The following is a 17,254-nucleotide window of genomic DNA, read 5'->3' as shown; positions in this document are numbered from 1 at the left end:
TTTTTTGAGACAGAGTTCCATTTTGTCGCTCTCAGTAGAGTGCTGTGGCATCATAGCTCACAGCAACCTCAAACTCTTGAGCTCAAGGGATTCTTTTGTCTCAGCCTCCCAAGTAGCTGGGACTACAGGTGCCTGCCACAATGCCCGACTATTTTTAGAGGCAGTCTCACTCTTGCTCAGGCTGGTTTCCAACCTGTGAGTTCAGGCAATCTACCTGCCTCAGCCTCCCAGAGTGCTAGGATTATAGGTGTGAGCCACAGCGCTTGGCCCATATTATTTATTTATTTATTTTTGAGACAGAGTTTCACTTTTTCACCCTGGGTAGAGTATCGTGGTGTCATAGCTCACAGCAACCTCTAAGTCCTGGGTGAAAGTGATTTACTTGCCTCAGCCTCCTGAGTAGCTAGGACTACAGGTGCCCGCCACAATGCTCGGCTATTTTTTAGAGATGGGGGTCTTGCTCTGCTCAGCCAAAAATATATATATATATATATATAATTATTTATTTATTTATTTATTGAGACAGTCTCACTTTGTAGCCCTAGGTAGAGTGCCCTGGCATCACAGCTCACAGCAACCTCAGACTCTTGGCCTCAAGTGATCCTCTTGCCTCAGCCTCATCAGTAGCTGCAGGCGGCTGCCACAACACCTGGCTATTTTTTTTTGAGATGGGGTCTCACTCTCTTGCTCAGGCCGATCTTGAATTCCTGAGCGCAGCCAATCCACCTGCGTCTGCCTTCCAGAGCGTTAGGCTTACACTTCCACTGCACCTGGCTCCTCAAATGGAAGTTTTCTTCTTCTTTTTTTTTTTTTGAGTCTCATTATGTCACCCTCGGTAGAGTACCGTGGTGTTACAGCTCACAGCAACCTCCAACTCTTGGGCTTAAGCAATTCTCTTGCCTCAGCCTCCCAAGTAGCTGCGCCTACCACAGTGCCTGGCTATTTTTTGGTTGTAGTTGTCATTGTTCGTCAGGCCCCAGCTGGATTCAAACCGGCCAGCTCCAGCGTGTATGGCTGGTGCCCTAGCCGCTGAGCCTCCTCTTTTTTCTGAGACAGCGTCTTGTTCTGTTGCCCAGGCCAGAGTGCAGTGGTGTCATCATTTATCTCACTGCAACTCAAACTCCTGGGTTCAAGTGGTACTCCTGTCGCAGCCTCTCAAAGTGCTGGGATTATAGGCTTGAGCCATTATACCCAGCCCTCACTAACCACTTTCTAAATGTTAGAAAAACCCTGTCCCTCCAGGCAGTCCAGGCCTTCCTTGCAGTTAGAAAGCTCAAAGCCTGGAGGCAGAAGGGTGTGTGTGTGTGTTAGCAGGATGGCTCTCAGGTGGCTTGGCCAAGAGGCGTGGGTCAGGGGAAGGGAAACGTGTACTAGACAGGCAGTGAGAAAACAGCCAAAATGGCTACTCCCAGCACTGGGGGAAGTGACAGGGCTGGGCTGAGCTGGGCTGAGTGACCCTGGGTCAAGGGAAAGGAAACACCAGGTCCAGGGTGGGTGCAGAAGGCAAGGATGGGTAGAGGGGTCCCGTCCCAGTCCTCCCACCCCTGGATGCCCCACATGGCCCTAGGCCCCCCCGCTTCGTTTTTGGCATCCACTTGGGTTCCCATGCACAGGAGCTATGAGGGGCTTTTGTTCCCCTTGGCAGCTCTTCCTGACCCTTGCAGACCAGAAGACTCAAATCCTAAAGGGCAGCCATGCCAGGGGTTAAGGGAGGGCAGCGCAAAGTTGAGGAAGAGGTGCTGCCCTGCGAGGACAGAGGCTAGGGCAATGCTGGGCATCAGTGATTGTAGGCAGACCCTGGGCAGGAGCTTGGGACTTTACTTTTGGACTCATGTCTCAAGGGTGGGGTCATGATGAGGTCAGGGGGAGGCAGAGTTCCGGCCTACTCAGCACCCTCCCCCGCCAACACCACCCTTCCACAGCTTCCTTCAAAGACTGTGTGTCCCAAAGCTGGTGGGAGCAAGAGTTCTTGGGATGACAGACATTCAGGAAACTGGTGACACATCTGAAGCGGGCCCTAGGGACTTGGCACTGACTTCCTGACAAGAGCAAAAAGGAACATCTGGTAGCAGAAAGGCAAAGGCATGCCTGCCCCAGACCTGTCTGCTCTCTGGGGTTTGCATCCTGCTTGCTTTTTGTTTGAATCTTAAATGCCTGACGGCCCTCGGATCATTTCCAACAATCACATGACTCGTATCCAGGCAACCAGGCTCCTTCCCATTCATACTGAGGGACAGGGAGCTCCATCTAGCCTGCTTTCTTTTCGCTGCCTTCTGGCACCTGCCCTGTACACATTTTCTGCTGAGCCACCCCCCACATACACCACCTGGGCCTCTGGATCTTCCTGATAAGGAGGGGAAGGGGTTCTGTACCTTGCGGTAGGGCAAGAACCTTACCATTCCCCACAAGGCTTCTTCAAAAGCCACATGACACTAATTGCCATGTATGGCCCCTGAAGAACCACATGCCCGGCTTGTAAGATAAGGGCTACAGGCTCTGTGCTAGAGCCTGTTTATCATGGAGGGAGGCCGGCTGCCTAATCTTCCTGGGTATGGGTTTTCCAAGGCTGGGAAGGGTGGCTTTCTAGCTGATACTTGTCTTGGTAGAAACACAAATGATATTCTTGAGCTGGGTATCAGGTTGCAATAGGTTGTAGGAGGGGCCTGGCTCCAAAAATGCCACATCTGGAGGCTGGCAAGTCACACTGCCCCCATGGGACTTGGCTGGATGCTTCACATGGGGGAGGAGCTGGGGAAGGAGGGAAAATCTACTCCCTAAGTCAGGGCTTGTCTCTAATTCTTTTTTTTTTAACCTTCTAAAAATCTCATTTTATTTATTTATTTTTTATTATTAAATCATAGCTGTGTACATTAATGCAATCATGGGGCACCATACACTAGTTTTATAGACTGTTTGACGCATTTTCATCACACTGGTTAACATAACCTTCCTGGCGTTTTCTTAGTTATTGTGTTGTTAGAGAAGGCGCCTATAAAACTACTGAAATGAAACAGCAGCAGCTGTGTTTGGAGTCATCTCACCAGCCTTGGTCAGAGCTGGAGTCTGATTCCATTTTACCCAGAGAGGTGGTGGGGCAGCAAAGATTACACTGTTAGGTTACCTATTTATCTATGAGTCAAGGCACAGCAGCTCACTGCTCTCTCACATACTGCCCCTGCCCTAATAGCTGGGGTTTTCCAGACTTGACTCTGGCATGTGAGGCAGCCAACTGCCAGCTTAGGGCAGAAACCCATCCACATTTGGCCAGCAACCTTTCCTGAGACACTGGGATGCACTGGCTTGAGGATACACTGGGAACCCTGGATGGCCTGGCCTTATCCAAGTGTTCTGGGCCCTAGGCAAGCCTCAGCTCTCCAGCACTGGAATAGCTCAGTGAGGCTGCCCCTTCCAAATGGGAAGGTCAGGCTGGGACCACAGCACACATGAGAGGCTGGGTGTGGAGGGCCAGGCACACAGCCAGCTGCTCACTCTGCAGCCAGCTCCAGGGCTAAGCCCAGTGCACATCCACCCAGAGAGGCTGTAAGAGCCTTGGGAAGATGAGGAAGGATAAGAGGTGTGGCTGGGAGAGGTCTGAGGGGCTGGACAGAGACCCAGTGTGACCAACACTCTGCCTTCTCTGGACAAAGGGCAAGTAGGAGACATACTTTGTCCACTACTAGGAAAAAACAAAGTGGAAGTGGAAGAAAGATTAGCTTCAAGTTATACTCTGAATTTATTTTTATTTCTCCAAAAGTTGTTTCTGGGTTTGATTCATGTAGAAAATCACAAAGCCTCTTGTCTTTTCTGAGTATGCAGTATCCACAGCCGACTCACTTCCAGACACCACGTTTGCTTTCAAAGCAAGAGCTTCCTTCCAGAACCTCAACTCATAGGGCTCTACCACACACACCTTCACTGCGAAGCCCTGTCCCCACAGCCTCCTCCTCACCAGCTGGCTCTTTCTCTACCACCTAACAGTTGATCTTATCAGAGGGCTCTGTCTCTGCTCTCAGCTGCCTGCCTACTGGGGGATGGCAGAAGACAGAAGCCTCAGATCCTGACCACCTGGGCGGCAACACACGGACTGCGCCTCCCTGCCTTGTCCACGGTCGGGCTCCTGAGATAGAGTCGGCTGAAGGTGCCACCCACCTGCCCTTTTGTGAGGCGCCCAGGATTCACACAGACACAGCCAAGGATGTCCTGGGGAAGGAAGGAGAGGATAGTGGGCTTGGAGAAGCCCTAAACTAACCGCAGACTCATGTGAAAAAGAATCATTGGATGGTTGGACCCTGAAGAGTTTTATAAACACAGTCAACCAAACACATTTTCAGTCAAATATGTTAACTTACTAATGGAAAACTTTGCATACGTCAAATAGAATAAAGAATGAGGTGACTTGGTAGAATGACAATCAGTTCCCAAACTTGGGAGACAAACCTGATCTAGCTGTTTACTGTTTGCCCACATGAAAAAAATCCTGTAACTTTTGAGGTTGAACAGGCTCTGGTTTGGCAAGAGGGGACTGGTCGGGGTGGAATCCCTGTGAAGGGCCCAATTCCAAGGTGGCCAGGGCAAAGATCAGAATGACTTAAGAGCGACTTTGAGGTACTCTCAGCTGAGCCCACTTGGAGGTGATGTCAGATTGGGGGGAGGGAGCAGGCAAGTGCGTATGTGAAATGTTTCCCTGATTGCTCTGGCATGGCCCTGGTGAGAAGAGAACCATCATTTGTGGCCTCCTTATTCACCACCTGTGTCTCTGGGGGAGGGAGAAAGGAGCAGGGGAATACTATCTACTCCAGCATTTCTTCCTTTTTTCTGAGTTAGAGTGTCACTGTTGTCCCAGGCTAGAGTGCCATGGTATAATAGCTCACAGCAACCTCTAACTCAGCCTCCTGAGTAGCTGACACTATAGGCACGCACTAGCATGCCTGCCTAATTTTTCTTTTAGACAGAGTTTTACTTTGTCAACCTCAGTAGAGTGCCATAGCATCATAGCTCACAGCAATCTCTCTCTTTTTTTTTTTTTGGTTTTTGGCCGGGGCTGGGTTTGAACCTGCCACCTCCGGCATATGGGACCGGCACCCTACTCGCTGAGCCACAGGCGCCACCCAGCTCACAGCAATCTCAAACTCTTGGGCTCAAGTGATCCTCTTGCCTCAGCCTCCCAAGGAGCTAGGACTACAGGTGTCCACCATAACACTTGGCTATTTTTTAGAGATGGGTCTCGCTTTGCTCAGGCTGGTCTCAAACTAACTCCTGAGCTCAGGCAATCCATCACCTGGGCCTCCCAGAATGCTAGGATTGTAGGCGTGAGCCACCATGCCTAGCCTAATTTCTCTTCTCTCTCTTTTTTTTTTTTGTAGAGATAGATTCTCACTTTATCGCCCTCGGTAGAGTGCCATGGCATCACACAGCTCACAGCAACCTCCAACTCCTGGGCTTAAGTGAGTCTCTTGCCTCAGCCTCCCAAGTAGCTGGGACTACAGGCACCCGCCAAAATGCCCAGCTATTTTTTGGTTGCAGTTCAGCCGGGGCCGGGTTTGAACCCGCCACCCTCAGTATATGGGGCCAGCACCTTACCGACTGAGCCACAGGTGCTGCCCCTCTTTTTTTTTTTTTGAGACAAAGTCTCAAGCTGTCGCTCTGGGTAGAGTGCCATGTAGTCACAGCTCACAGTAACCTCAAACTCTTGTGCTTATGTGATTTTCTTGCCTCCCCAGTAGCTGGGACTATGGGTGCCCGCCACAATGCCCAACTTTTTTGTTGTTGTTGTTGCAGTTGTCATTTCTGTTTTAGCTGGCCTGAGCCAGGTTTGAACCTGCCAGTCTCAGTGTGGCCAGTGCCCTACCCACTGAGCTATGGACACCTCCATTGGCCTAATTTTTCTTTCTTTTTTTTTTTTTTAAAGTACAGATGGGGTCTTACTCTTGCTTAGGCTGGTCTCAAACCGCTGAACTAAAGTGATCCACCTGCCTTGGCCTCCCAGAGTACTAGGATTACACGTGTGGCCGTGCCTGGCCCTCTACTCAAGCATTTTACCAAAAGACTTATGTTCTGGTCCCATGACCGCCCCCAAAGAAATGAGGCCTCAGTGCTGTCACAGAGGCCACTATCTCCATCAGTGGGCCCATGAAGGGTGAGTGCTGAGAGGTCTAGAAGGGAAAATCAAAGACCAATTTTGGTGTTTCTGGAAAAAAAGCAGAGTTTAAACCTACCTTCACAAAGTACTTCAGCTCTGATGGGATTATGAAGACATCTGGGGTGACAGGCAGCTGTGCATAGACATAGAAATTCTCATAGTCAATGGCCATGTCTTCCTGAGGTGGGTAGAGTGGGTAGTAGCTACAGAGATGGAGAAAGACAGTCAGCCCTCCCTGATTCTGGGTCCCCCTTCCCAGGCTGAGCCCTTCTATGTTCTGGCTTCCAGACTGCTTGCATTCACAGACTGACTTTTTCTGTGCTTGAGGGGACAGAATGTAGGCTTGTTGTCCAGGGTGAAGTTTCCTGGTAGTGGGCTGTTGAAGGCTCTCATGTCAAGTCTGTCAAAGTATTCTCTTCCTGGTCATCTGATTCCAGTATGCATGCTCACCTCCTCTGGGTCAGGATGTGCTTGAGTATTCGGCTGAATCTGTCTGAAGTTCCAGAAGAACTGGGGAAGGAAAGAAAGCAAGAACTGGAACAAAAATCTTGTTTCACAGCCCCTGGTTATCTTCAGGGAGGACCTGAGCATTTAGTAAACTAGAGAAGGCCAGGCCTGGTGGCTCACGTCTATAATCCTAGCACTCTGGGAAGCCGAGGTGGGTGGATTGCCCTGAGCTCAGGAGTTCGAGACCAGCCTGAGCCAGAGCAAGACCTTGTCTTAAAAAAAAAAAAAAAAGCCAAGCGTAGGGGTGGGCACCTGTAGTCTCAGCTACTTGGGAGGCTGAGGCAAGAGAATTGCTTAAGCCCAAGGTTGCTGTGAGTGTGATGCCACGGCATTCTACTGAGGGCAACAAAGTGAGACTCTGTCTCTTAAAAAAAAAAAAAAAAAAAAAATTAGAGAGAAGCTAAGAGCTAAGACCAAGGCACAGTAACAAGATACCTCTGGGGAAGACCCACCCACAAGTAGCCCAGACTCTTCCATATGAGAAGGGAGGCAGGACACTGGGTTGAGAAGGGAAATGCAAGAATCCCTTATAATCAAGATCAAAGAAGGCCTTTAGCCAGCACCACATTATGCAAGAGCACGTAAGATTTGCACCACCACAAGGCGAGCATGTAACTGGGCTGACCCTACATCTCAAAGCTCAGCCAAAGAGCACACACCCACCTCACTTAACACATGCTTTGCTTCACGTACTCCTTGGCGAGGAGGATGGAAGAACTGCTGAACCTACACTTGACAGATCTGGCAGCATCTGATTCTCTGCAGAGCTAGACACAATTTTGGTAACAAAAAAACTCCTTCAGAGTAAATTCACGGTTCACTTACACTTTCTTTTTTTGAGACAAAGTCTCATTTGGTCACCTTTGGTAGAGTGCTGTGGTGTCATAGCTCACATCAACTTCAAACTTTCAGGCTCAAGTGATCCTCTTGCCTTAGCCTCCCAAGTAGCTGGGACTACAGGCATCCATCACAATGCCCAGCTATGTTTATAGATGAGGTCTTGCTTTTGCTCAGGCTGGTTTCAAACTTGTGAGCTCAAGCAATTCACCGGCCTTAGCCTCCCAGAGTGTTGGGATTACAGGCATGAGCCACTGCGCCCGGCCTCCACTTACACTTGTTCACGCTAAAAATTTGAGAGGTGAAGGAAAGGGAGGTAAAGAAGAAAATGCAAATGAATTTCTATGCCTATAAATTAAGTGCAAAAATCCAGAAACAGACATGGATTTTTTGGATCTTAAATAGACACAATGCATCAGACCACTCCCCTTGGGCAGAAGGAAACTCAAACGGCCAGAAGATCTAGCATAAGGTACTGCTCTCAAGACCTACGAGTCAGGACCCGTCATATGGCCCCTTGGGTTTCTTGGCCAAGGAAAGGACCAGAAAACCAGCTGTTTGCTTGGGCCCTGGAATATGCTTCTTACCTACTAATTTCCTCGGCCCCCATGTGGAAGAGTAGATCCGTAGATGTCAAGCCAAAGATGACTCCATTTATGGAGAGGGTGCAGGGCTCAGACACGAACTGTACTCGCTAAAATGAGGACGGGTTAAAGAAACATTAGCACACCAAAGCCAAAAGCTTCTTTCTTATGAAAGTGGGGGATCTGTAAGGGCTGGGGAGGGGATCAAACCAATGTATAGCAAAACTTACAAACACATTTGCCTGTTAAAGAACATTTAAGACTTAGGCCACGTCCATGTCTAAAAATGTCTACCCACTCTCTACTTCAGGACCAGAGCTGGGTCATTGTGGCATGTTGGATTTTGGCTGCCTACTGGTCAAGGAGGGGGTGCTGGTACCTTTTTGTCCTCTCGAGACAGATCGGAGTAGCTGAAAGGCGGCTGTGGGTACACAGGCTCATGGTGCACATCTCTCAATGATGGGACAAAGACAAGGTGGGAGCCAGAGCTACTTTGTCAAAAAACAAACAGAACGGGAGAAAGATGGGAGAGTTGAGTTGGAACAGCTGGACAACAGACTGGATGTATCAGAGCTGGATACATGGAAGAATCCCAGAACTAGACACTGTTCTGAAGAGAGACATTGTTTCCCACAGGACACTGGGAGTGAAAGACAATTTGTTCTAATTCACAAGTGTTGGTCTTGATAAATTTCCAATTGCCTAGAATACACTTTCTCATTGCTGTGTGTGGCATTCCACTGTGGAGAGCATGGGAATTATTGCTTGGTAGAAAAAGGAAAGAATAAATGGAGATCTAAAAAATTTAGAAAGACAAGGATTTCACCAAAAAATCATAGCCTCAGAGTCAAGAGTTGAAACCAAAGCTCTGACTCACTGCACCATCTGAATAAATGTAGGGTGTGGGCATTACAGTCTCTCCGACATGTAACTTGGTAAAGTGCAAGCTGGGGATCTTTCCTACGTAGAAACCAAGCATGCTTATCAAACCCCAAGACTACCTTAGTGTGTGCATCATGACAAAGGTTTTGAGACAGACTGTGTTATGGTCCATTATTTCATTTCCAAGAAACACAGTCAACAGCATCCTTTCTGATTCACCATGTCAGTTTCAAGTTGTTTGGTTTATTGGTGTTGCCAAGAGGGCTTCATTTCTGTACACATGTATTTCACATTTATTGATTTTTCTGTATCTCAAAACTTTCATAATGACCCAAGTATTGAGAAGATCAAACCAAAACTTCTTGACTAATCAAACACAGGACCATAATCACTGGACAACCACACACAGACATTTCCAGATGGTTGGGAAAAACAGGAGTGGCTTCTCTGAGCTACTGCACTCCACCCCTCTCCTTTCAAACAGGGATGCCATGTGCTCAGTTTTTGCTTCCCAGCAGACTGTCTTGTGAAAATGAAAGAAATACTTAATAGCAACAGTAAAAGCAAAGATGACAGCAGATGTTTCTTTTGATGAAGACAGAAGGAGAATCTCTAAGGTTACAAGTAAATGAAGAAAAAAGTTATAACTCTAGGGGCCAACTGTTTATTTTCCCCAGTCACACAAAAGAGGAAAGGAAAAAAGTCCTGTTTCCTTGGTTCCCTTAGCTGCTTTTGGCAGAGGGGACTATTATAAACCAAATAGGCATAAAGTATACTTAAGGGGCATGTTTAAAACCTACCAATAGCTCTCTTTACTTGCTTATAATGTGTGGCCCTCTTGGGCACAGATACAGATACCTTCACATGTAAACAAAGGTGCTGGTAACAATCGTCATCCTTATCACTTTTGTGTCCTGTCTGCTCAGAGTGGGAATTGAGACTTCTGCCAACAGAAGATCAGAATTTTGAGACCAAAGGTACCTTGCATATTAGTTATAATTTCTTAGACACTGAGAAGTTCAATATAATTATCTGAGTCCATGATTTGGGTGCTAGGGGCCAGTAAACAGTACAACCTGTGCTCCAGATCCTGAGGGCTCAAAGTTTGTGATGGACTCAAAGGACTGAGGTGAAACTGGCTGCTGTCATGAGACGAAATTGTTGTTTCAGTGTAGGCTTTGGAAGAGCAACAGTTAAGAAAGAAACAGCCCTGCTGCTCATGGTTATAAGCTGAATATAGGGGGAGGGATCAGAAAAAATTCCAACTATGTTCAGCATTGCACAACTTCATACATCATGGTGGGAGGGTCCTCATAGCTGCTTCCTCAGACAGCAAGAGAATTCCATGGGCTCTGCTTGGCTCCTGTGAGGGAGGGCGTGCCTCCTCACTGGTTCTAGATTTTACTGATAAATCAGCTTAATATCCTACATTTCTGACCTCTTAGGAATAGAAAGAAATTCTCTACCCAAGGACCATTTATATACTGTTACTAGGAGGGTGGGGCAGCTCTCCCTGCCCTATGGTGCACACTGGCTGCAGATGAAAGTGCCTGGTGGTGCTGGGCACTCACCCCCATGGTAACAATGCCTAGTTTGTTCTTTGTTTCTGTCATTGCTATCAATACCACATGGGGCAAGGAACCAAAACCAGAACCCAACCTCAAATTAAAAGCACCCAGCCAGCACTGGGGCCCTATGGCACAGTCCCTGACTGTCCCCAAGGGCTGACAAAGGAGGATACAGCCCTACTCCTGTTTCTGGGGGGATTATCTCAGAGGAGCTCTAAGCACTCTTCAGGTCTGATGAACTCTACCAGGGTCACAACAAATCAGGGGAAGAGGAAAGGCACTTGTGTCACCTTCATTTGAGGGAATGAGGGAGAAAAGGCCAGAACTAGCCATGGGCTGTCACCAGAACATTTCATATTTCTGACAGCAGGGTGAGGTGGGGTGTTCTTCGCCCCACTGCAATGCCTGCCCCACTGGCCCAAAGCTGCCAGTACAAGAAGGTAGTATCACAAATCAACTCTGGGATCAGTTCTCATGGCCAAAGGGCAGAGGATTAGACATCTTGTTTTAAAAACCACCTTTGCTGGGCAGCGCCTGTGGCTCAGTGAGTGGGGCGCCGGCCCCATATGCTGAGGGTGATGGGTTCAAACCCAGCCTCGGCCAAACTGCAACAAAAAAATAGCCGGGCGTTGTGGCGGGCGCCTGTAGTCCCAGCTGCTCGGGAGGCTGAGGCAAGAGAATCGCGTAAGCCCAAGAGTTAGAGGTTGCTGTGAGCCATGTGACACCACGGCACTCTACCCAAGGGCGGTACAGTGAGACTCTGTCTCTACAAAAAAAAACAAAAAACAAAACACCACCTTTGTTACAGATTTGTTTTTAAAAGCTTTAGATCCAGGAACATTTGTTTTTTATGAACTCAGCTACAGGTAAGCAAATCCTGCAAAAAGATCTATCAACTGCACCAATTTCAAACTCTGGCACTGGAGGGACAGGAATTGAGGCAGTTGGCTTCCTGAATGACTTTCTACTTCCAGCTTTAGTTTCTTCCTGGAACCATGACTTTCCTCTCAGATTAGAACTGAAAAGCTTTCATCACTGCTATGACCTTTCACAGCTCCTTCCGTTTGGTCTATGGCAGAGATTCAAGATCCTCACCCTCAGTGAGAGCTTCTACCACCGCTGGGGAAGTACTGACTCAGGAAGAACTTGGACTCACCAAAACAATCACTCACACAGTGAGATGTTTGGGCCTCACAGGATTTTGTTGTGTAAGTCATCAGACACTTCTCAAAATCATCCTGGGAAGATTCCCATGGAATATTAGTTTATATAAAAGGGAATGAGAAAAGGAAGTAAGTAAAGAAGAGAAAGAGCAAGGAAAAAGTGAGAGACTACGTAACCTTTTCAAGTATGTTTTATCTTTGTGTTTTACAGAGATGCCTCTTAACTCAGCCTCCGCACTTGAAGTTCAAAGGTTCTATCTGATCTCAGTAGTTCAAAAGGATGAAAAGGACAGGACCTATCATAACTTTAAATGGTTTCAGTTTCTTAATGAGAAGCTCTGGAAAAACCTAGGAAACTTAAGGTTCTGTCCAGCATTTTGAATTCTGACCTTCTTGTCCCTTCAATAATTGTTCGTAGACATTGCTTGAAAACATCTTCAAACGAACTTGTCAGTAGACAGTTCTGCAACAAAGGAAAGGAAGACAGATTTAGAGGGTAGACATATGGTGTTTATTCACTTCATCAACATGTTAGACTCCCCTTAGATGCCTGGGGGGCTAAGAGCCAAAGGAGAAGAAGGATATAAAAGGCGTGGGCTCTTTTCACAAGGAGCTGAATCTAGTAGAAGGCAGGAGAGGAGATGGGGAAGAATTAATCCTTTTGAATGCAATCTGAGAAAGACTAAAAGGAAGAGTGCTCTGAAATCTTTTCTGTGGAAGGTAAAATATCCTGAGATAAACGATAGGAGGCCTCTGTCCTGGGATGGGCCACTTTTGTTTTATGCAAGGACAGCACGATGTTGGTTACCAGCTTAGGATGGTGGCCAGGCAAGGTACTTTCACAGTGCAGCCCAGGATGCCCAGACACCTGCATTCATACTAGTGCTCATGTGTCTTACTTAGTGTCAAGTCTCATAAACAAGGGAACATATGGATGAATATATTTGTATTTCTCTCTCCTGGTATCCAGATAGCCTTATAAAGCCCCCAAATTCAAGATTTTTTTTTGAGACAGAGTCTCAATATGTTACCCTCAGAGTGTTGGGGCATCACAGCTCACAGCAACCTCAAACTCTTGGGCTTAAGCGATTCTCTGGTCTCAGCCTCCTAAGTAGCTGGGACTATAGGCGCCTGCCACAACACCCAGCTATTTTTTTGTTACAGTTATCATTGTTGCTTTAGCTGGCCCAGGACTGGTTAGGACCTGCCTGCCTTGATGTATGTGGCTGGAGCCCTACTGAGCTATAGGCACCACCCAAAATTCAAGATCTTTATTGAAAATGCCCTGGTACAACATTTCTCTGATCAGCCACAGGGATTATTTAGGTTTGTTACAGATGTGGGATAAGCGCCAAAAGATGAAAATAAAAATAAGGTCTCAAATGAGTTGAGTACAACCATGCAGCACCCTTCCACTCCAACCTGACTCACTTACCTCCACCTGTTCATGTTTAGCATCCAGGAAAGGACCAAACTGCAAGTAAAGGCACCAGAAGAACAAATCAGAATCACGCGTCTGTGAATGACTTAAGGTATCCTCTATTAGAAGTGCTCTGCCCTGTGTCTATCTGTCCCACCAAGGTTACCTGTATAGGCTGGGAATAGTTAGCAGATGGACTAAGGGGAGGGTCTAGCCAATTTCACAAGCAGAGGCAAGTGAGTCCTAGATGGAGGGAGGGTCCTGGGGCCCCATAACCAGTATTACTGCCCCCTCTACCACTGGGCTTTTTCTCTGGCTTTCTATACTTAGTAAGAGAAATTGATTACCACACAGAGTAGTACTTTGAGCTTTAAAAAGAGATTAGCTCATAAGTCAAGAGTAATGAGACAGAGGTAAAATCAATTAAGGGTGGCAAATGCCACTGGGCTTTTAAATTTAATAAAAACTGACAGATGGAGCACTCCTCTCCAAAGATGTAAGATAAAGAACTAGAAGATATTTTGTTTTGCAGTTTTTTGGCCGGGGCTGGGTTTGAATCCGCCACCTCTGGCATATGGGCCCGGCGCCCTACTCCTTTGAGCCACAGGTGCCACCCTAGAAGATATTTTTAAAAGGAGTTTTGGACATGCTTCTTAAAAATTTAGAATTGCACTGAAACCCTTTTCTCAGATCAACTCCCACTGGTGCCTCCTACCAGGATGCAAACATCTGGCCGGTCGTGGTTGATGATGGCAATCAGGTCAAGCAAGGGGTCATATGTGATGCTATCAGATGTGGTATACGGCCCACAGGCAGCCAGGACCATGCTTTGCTCAAAGTCTGAGACAGAAAGGATTTTAGGTTTTGATTAGAAGCGGACAGACATTGGAATGGTGAGAGGAGAAAGGGCAACTAAGGGGAAATGTCACAGGATTCAATTTATTAAATCTCCTTATGTGTGCAACTCTAGGCATCCACAATTAGGAGATTTCATCCCATCTTCTAAGAATACTCCACCAGGTGGTTGAGACAAGCAGGTATGCAAACACCTAGAACATGTGCTAAGCACTTTTATCAGCAGTGCACATGAGTGAGTTGAGGGAAGTGGCTGTCAGAAAAGAATTTACCAAGGTGACATGTGCTCACACTTTGGAGAATTTTCGGGGCATGAGGGCAAAGCAGGAGACAGGAGAGCAGTGATCCTTCAGTGTGCTTGATGTCAGGGAGCATCTGGTGGTCCAGGTGGTTGGAGAATGTGCGGTATTGAAAAACCCAGAAAGATGGCTGGTGTAAAAGCCTTGAATGGGAGACTACTGGTGACAAGTGCAGGGGCATTTGTGGTTTTCTGGCCACCCACGATGCCTTGCTCTTTCCTAATTATAGCTGCTTTCTTTTTGGAGAACCAGACCTCTCCTCCACAATGCAATCTTGGTAAATCAGGCACTCTGTCTTGCCCAGGGACAGGCAGGCAGGCAGTTTAGGCCTTTCACACTCTCCTCCCACTGATCTAAAATCTCTAGGTGAACTATTCAAGGACAGGAAAAGGTTGGAGCTAAGCAATTTTAGCCAAGATGCCTGGAGAAGACAGGTAGGGAATTCCTGCTACCTGGACACCAGAGTTTTGGCCCTTATCCTGGTTCCAAGCCTGGGTTTCTAGCTACCTGCCGAGTCTGTGAGCACCTTGTTAGTCTGAACCAGTTTCTGTAGGTTATAACAAAATCCAAACATCCCTGACTTCTTCTTCTTTTTTTTTTTTGAGACAGAGCCTCAAGCTGTCACTGTAGGTAGAGTGCCATGGCATCACAGCTCACAGCAACCTCCAACTCCTGGACTTAAACGATTCTCTTGCCTTGGCCTCCCAAGTAGCTGGGACTGCAGGTGCCCACCACAAGGCCTGGCTATTTTTTAGTTGTAGTTATCATTGTTGTTTGGCAGGCCTGGGCTGAATTCGAACCCGCCAGCTCTGGTGTATGTGGCCGGCACCTTAGCCACTTGAGCTACAAGCGCCAAGCCCATCCCTAACTTTTTTTTTTTTGTAGAGACAGTTTCACTTTATCGTCCTCAGTAGAGTGCAAGGGCGTCACACAGCTCACAGTAACCTCAACTCCTGGGCTAAGGCGATTCTCTTGCCTCAGCCTCCCGAGTAGCTGGGACCACAGGCACCCGCCACAACGCCCGGCTATTTTTCTGTTGTTGTTGCAGTTTGGCTGGGGCTGGATTTGAACCTGACACTCTCGGTATATGGGGCCGGCACCCTACTCACTGAGCCACAGGTGCCACCCATCCCTGACTTCTTAACGAGCAGTTGTATCAGTTTTCTATTATTGCTTTAACAAATTATATAAACTTAGTGGCTTAAAACAACACCTATTTATTATCTTAACAGTTCTGGAGGTCAGAAGTCCTAAAATCAAGGTGTTGACAGGGCTCACTCTATGGCAGACTCTATTTCCTTGCCTTTCCAGCTTTTAGAGGCTGCCTCCCTCCATTCCCTAGTTCATGGCCTCATTTTCCGTCTTCAAAGCCAGTAGCATAAGACTTTTAATCTCCAACTCTGACCCAACTGCTACCCTTCTTGTAAGAAGGAGCTTTGTAATTACACTGAAATTCCTGTTACCTGGAAAACACAAGATAACTTTCCCATCTCAAGACCCTCAACTTAGGTACCTACAAAGTCCCTTTTCCCATATAAGGTAACACATTCACAGGTTTATTCTACCATGGCAAGAATACTGAGACAAAGAATTCAAGGGAGGAGTAAGTTTCATGTAGAATTGAGGCTACAGATAAATGTAAGTTTGGCTCTGAGGAACCTATAGGAGATATAACCCCCAAAGCATACAGTGGTCTCTAAAGGGCAAGATCCACGTCTTATTCTATTATCTCCATGAGTGCCTCGATTAATTCCTTATTAAAAAAAAGTTTGTGGGCCAGCCTGTAATCCTAGTACTCTGGGAGGCCAAGGTGGGTGGATTGCCTGAGCTCACAGGTTCCAGACCAGCCTGAGCAAGAACGAGACCCCAGGCCAGGTGCAGTGGCACATGTCTGTAATCCCAGCACAACAAAGTCAGACTTGGTCTCAAAAAAAAAAAATTGTTAACAACCCATTAAATTGCTTCCAAAGGCTTCCCTGGCACTTGGCTAAGGCTCTTGGCATCTCAGCCAGGTCAGTTTCATTACCTGAAGTTGATCTAACAGCATGAGACCCTTGTCCCCATAAGCACATTTACTAATAGAATGCATACTGCATCCATTCTTGATTCTAGGTTGTCTCCAAGAATGACCCTGCACATTGTTAGCAGGGGGTATGGAGTGTTGATGATGTGCTAACATTGGCTGCCTGCCTACTAATCCTTAACAATGTCCCTCTTTCCTTACAAAAATGCTTTGAAATATTTTGAAGGAATGTTTGTCAAAATTTCTTTTTGCTTTTCTCCCTGTAGATTAGTACTAAATAACATTAGGGTTTCTTTCTTCTTCTTTTTTTTTTTTTTGAGACAGAGCCTCCAGCTGTCATCCTGGGTAGAGTGCCATGGTGTCACAGCTCACAGCAACCTCCAACACCCGGGCTTAAGCGATTCTCTTGCCTCAGCTTCCCAAGTAGCTGGGACTACAGGCACCCGCCACAATGCCCAGCTATTTTTTGGTTGTAGTTGTCATTGTTGTTTGGCAGGCCTGGGCTGGATTCGAACCTGCCAGCTCTGGTGTGTGCAGCTGGTGCCTTAGCCGCTTGAGCCACAGGCACCAAGCCAACATTAGGGTTTCTTAGAAATTCTTTTTAAAGTAACCTTTTTTTTTTTTTTTTAGTTTTTGGCCGGAGCTGGGTTTGAACCCACCACCTCCGGCATATGGGGCTGGTGCCCTACCCCTTTGAGCCACAGGCGCCGCCCAAAGTAACCTTTTTATTTTGGGATAACTTTAGAATTGTAGAAAAGTTGCACATAGCACAGCATTCCTTTGTATCTTTTACCCAGTGTCCCCTGATGTTAAATCTTACTTACATAGCTGCAGTCTATTTGTCAAAATTAAGGAATTAATGCTGGCACATTACTGTTAACTAAATTCCTGGCTTTATATAGACATCAGTAGTTTTTCTAACAATGTCCCTTTTCTCTTCTAGGATGCAATCCAGGACACCACATTGCATTTGAAGA

At 47.0% G+C, this 17,254-nt stretch overlaps 1 protein-coding gene across 2 annotated transcripts in view; it reads right to left on the bottom strand.

The window, feature by feature from the left end:
* Positions 1-534: 534 nt before the first annotated feature.
* POLA2 (DNA polymerase alpha 2, accessory subunit) overlaps positions 535-17,254 on the bottom strand; it is a 35,263-nt gene continuing 18,543 nt past the window's right edge. For both annotated transcript variants that reach the window (XM_053561017.1, XM_053561018.1), the window contains 8 exons: positions 13,816-13,940; positions 13,116-13,154; positions 12,070-12,143; positions 8,447-8,555; positions 8,071-8,177; positions 6,590-6,649; positions 6,216-6,342; positions 535-4,200 (listed from right to left, as the gene is read on the bottom strand). In XM_053561017.1, coding sequence (XP_053416992.1) covers positions 4,051-4,200; positions 6,216-6,342; positions 6,590-6,649; positions 8,071-8,177; positions 8,447-8,555; positions 12,070-12,143; positions 13,116-13,154; positions 13,816-13,940 — 791 coding nt within the window. In that variant the 3' untranslated portion in view covers positions 535-4,050. The remainder of the gene's footprint in view (positions 4,201-6,215; positions 6,343-6,589; positions 6,650-8,070; positions 8,178-8,446; positions 8,556-12,069; positions 12,144-13,115; positions 13,155-13,815; positions 13,941-17,254) is intronic.

Source organism: Nycticebus coucang, chromosome 14 (genome assembly GCF_027406575.1).
Source record: "Nycticebus coucang isolate mNycCou1 chromosome 14, mNycCou1.pri, whole genome shotgun sequence".
NCBI lineage: Eukaryota > Metazoa > Chordata > Mammalia > Primates > Lorisidae > Nycticebus > Nycticebus coucang.
The sequence above is the reverse complement of the archived record's forward strand: the minus strand, read 5'-3'. Positions and strand labels throughout refer to the sequence as shown.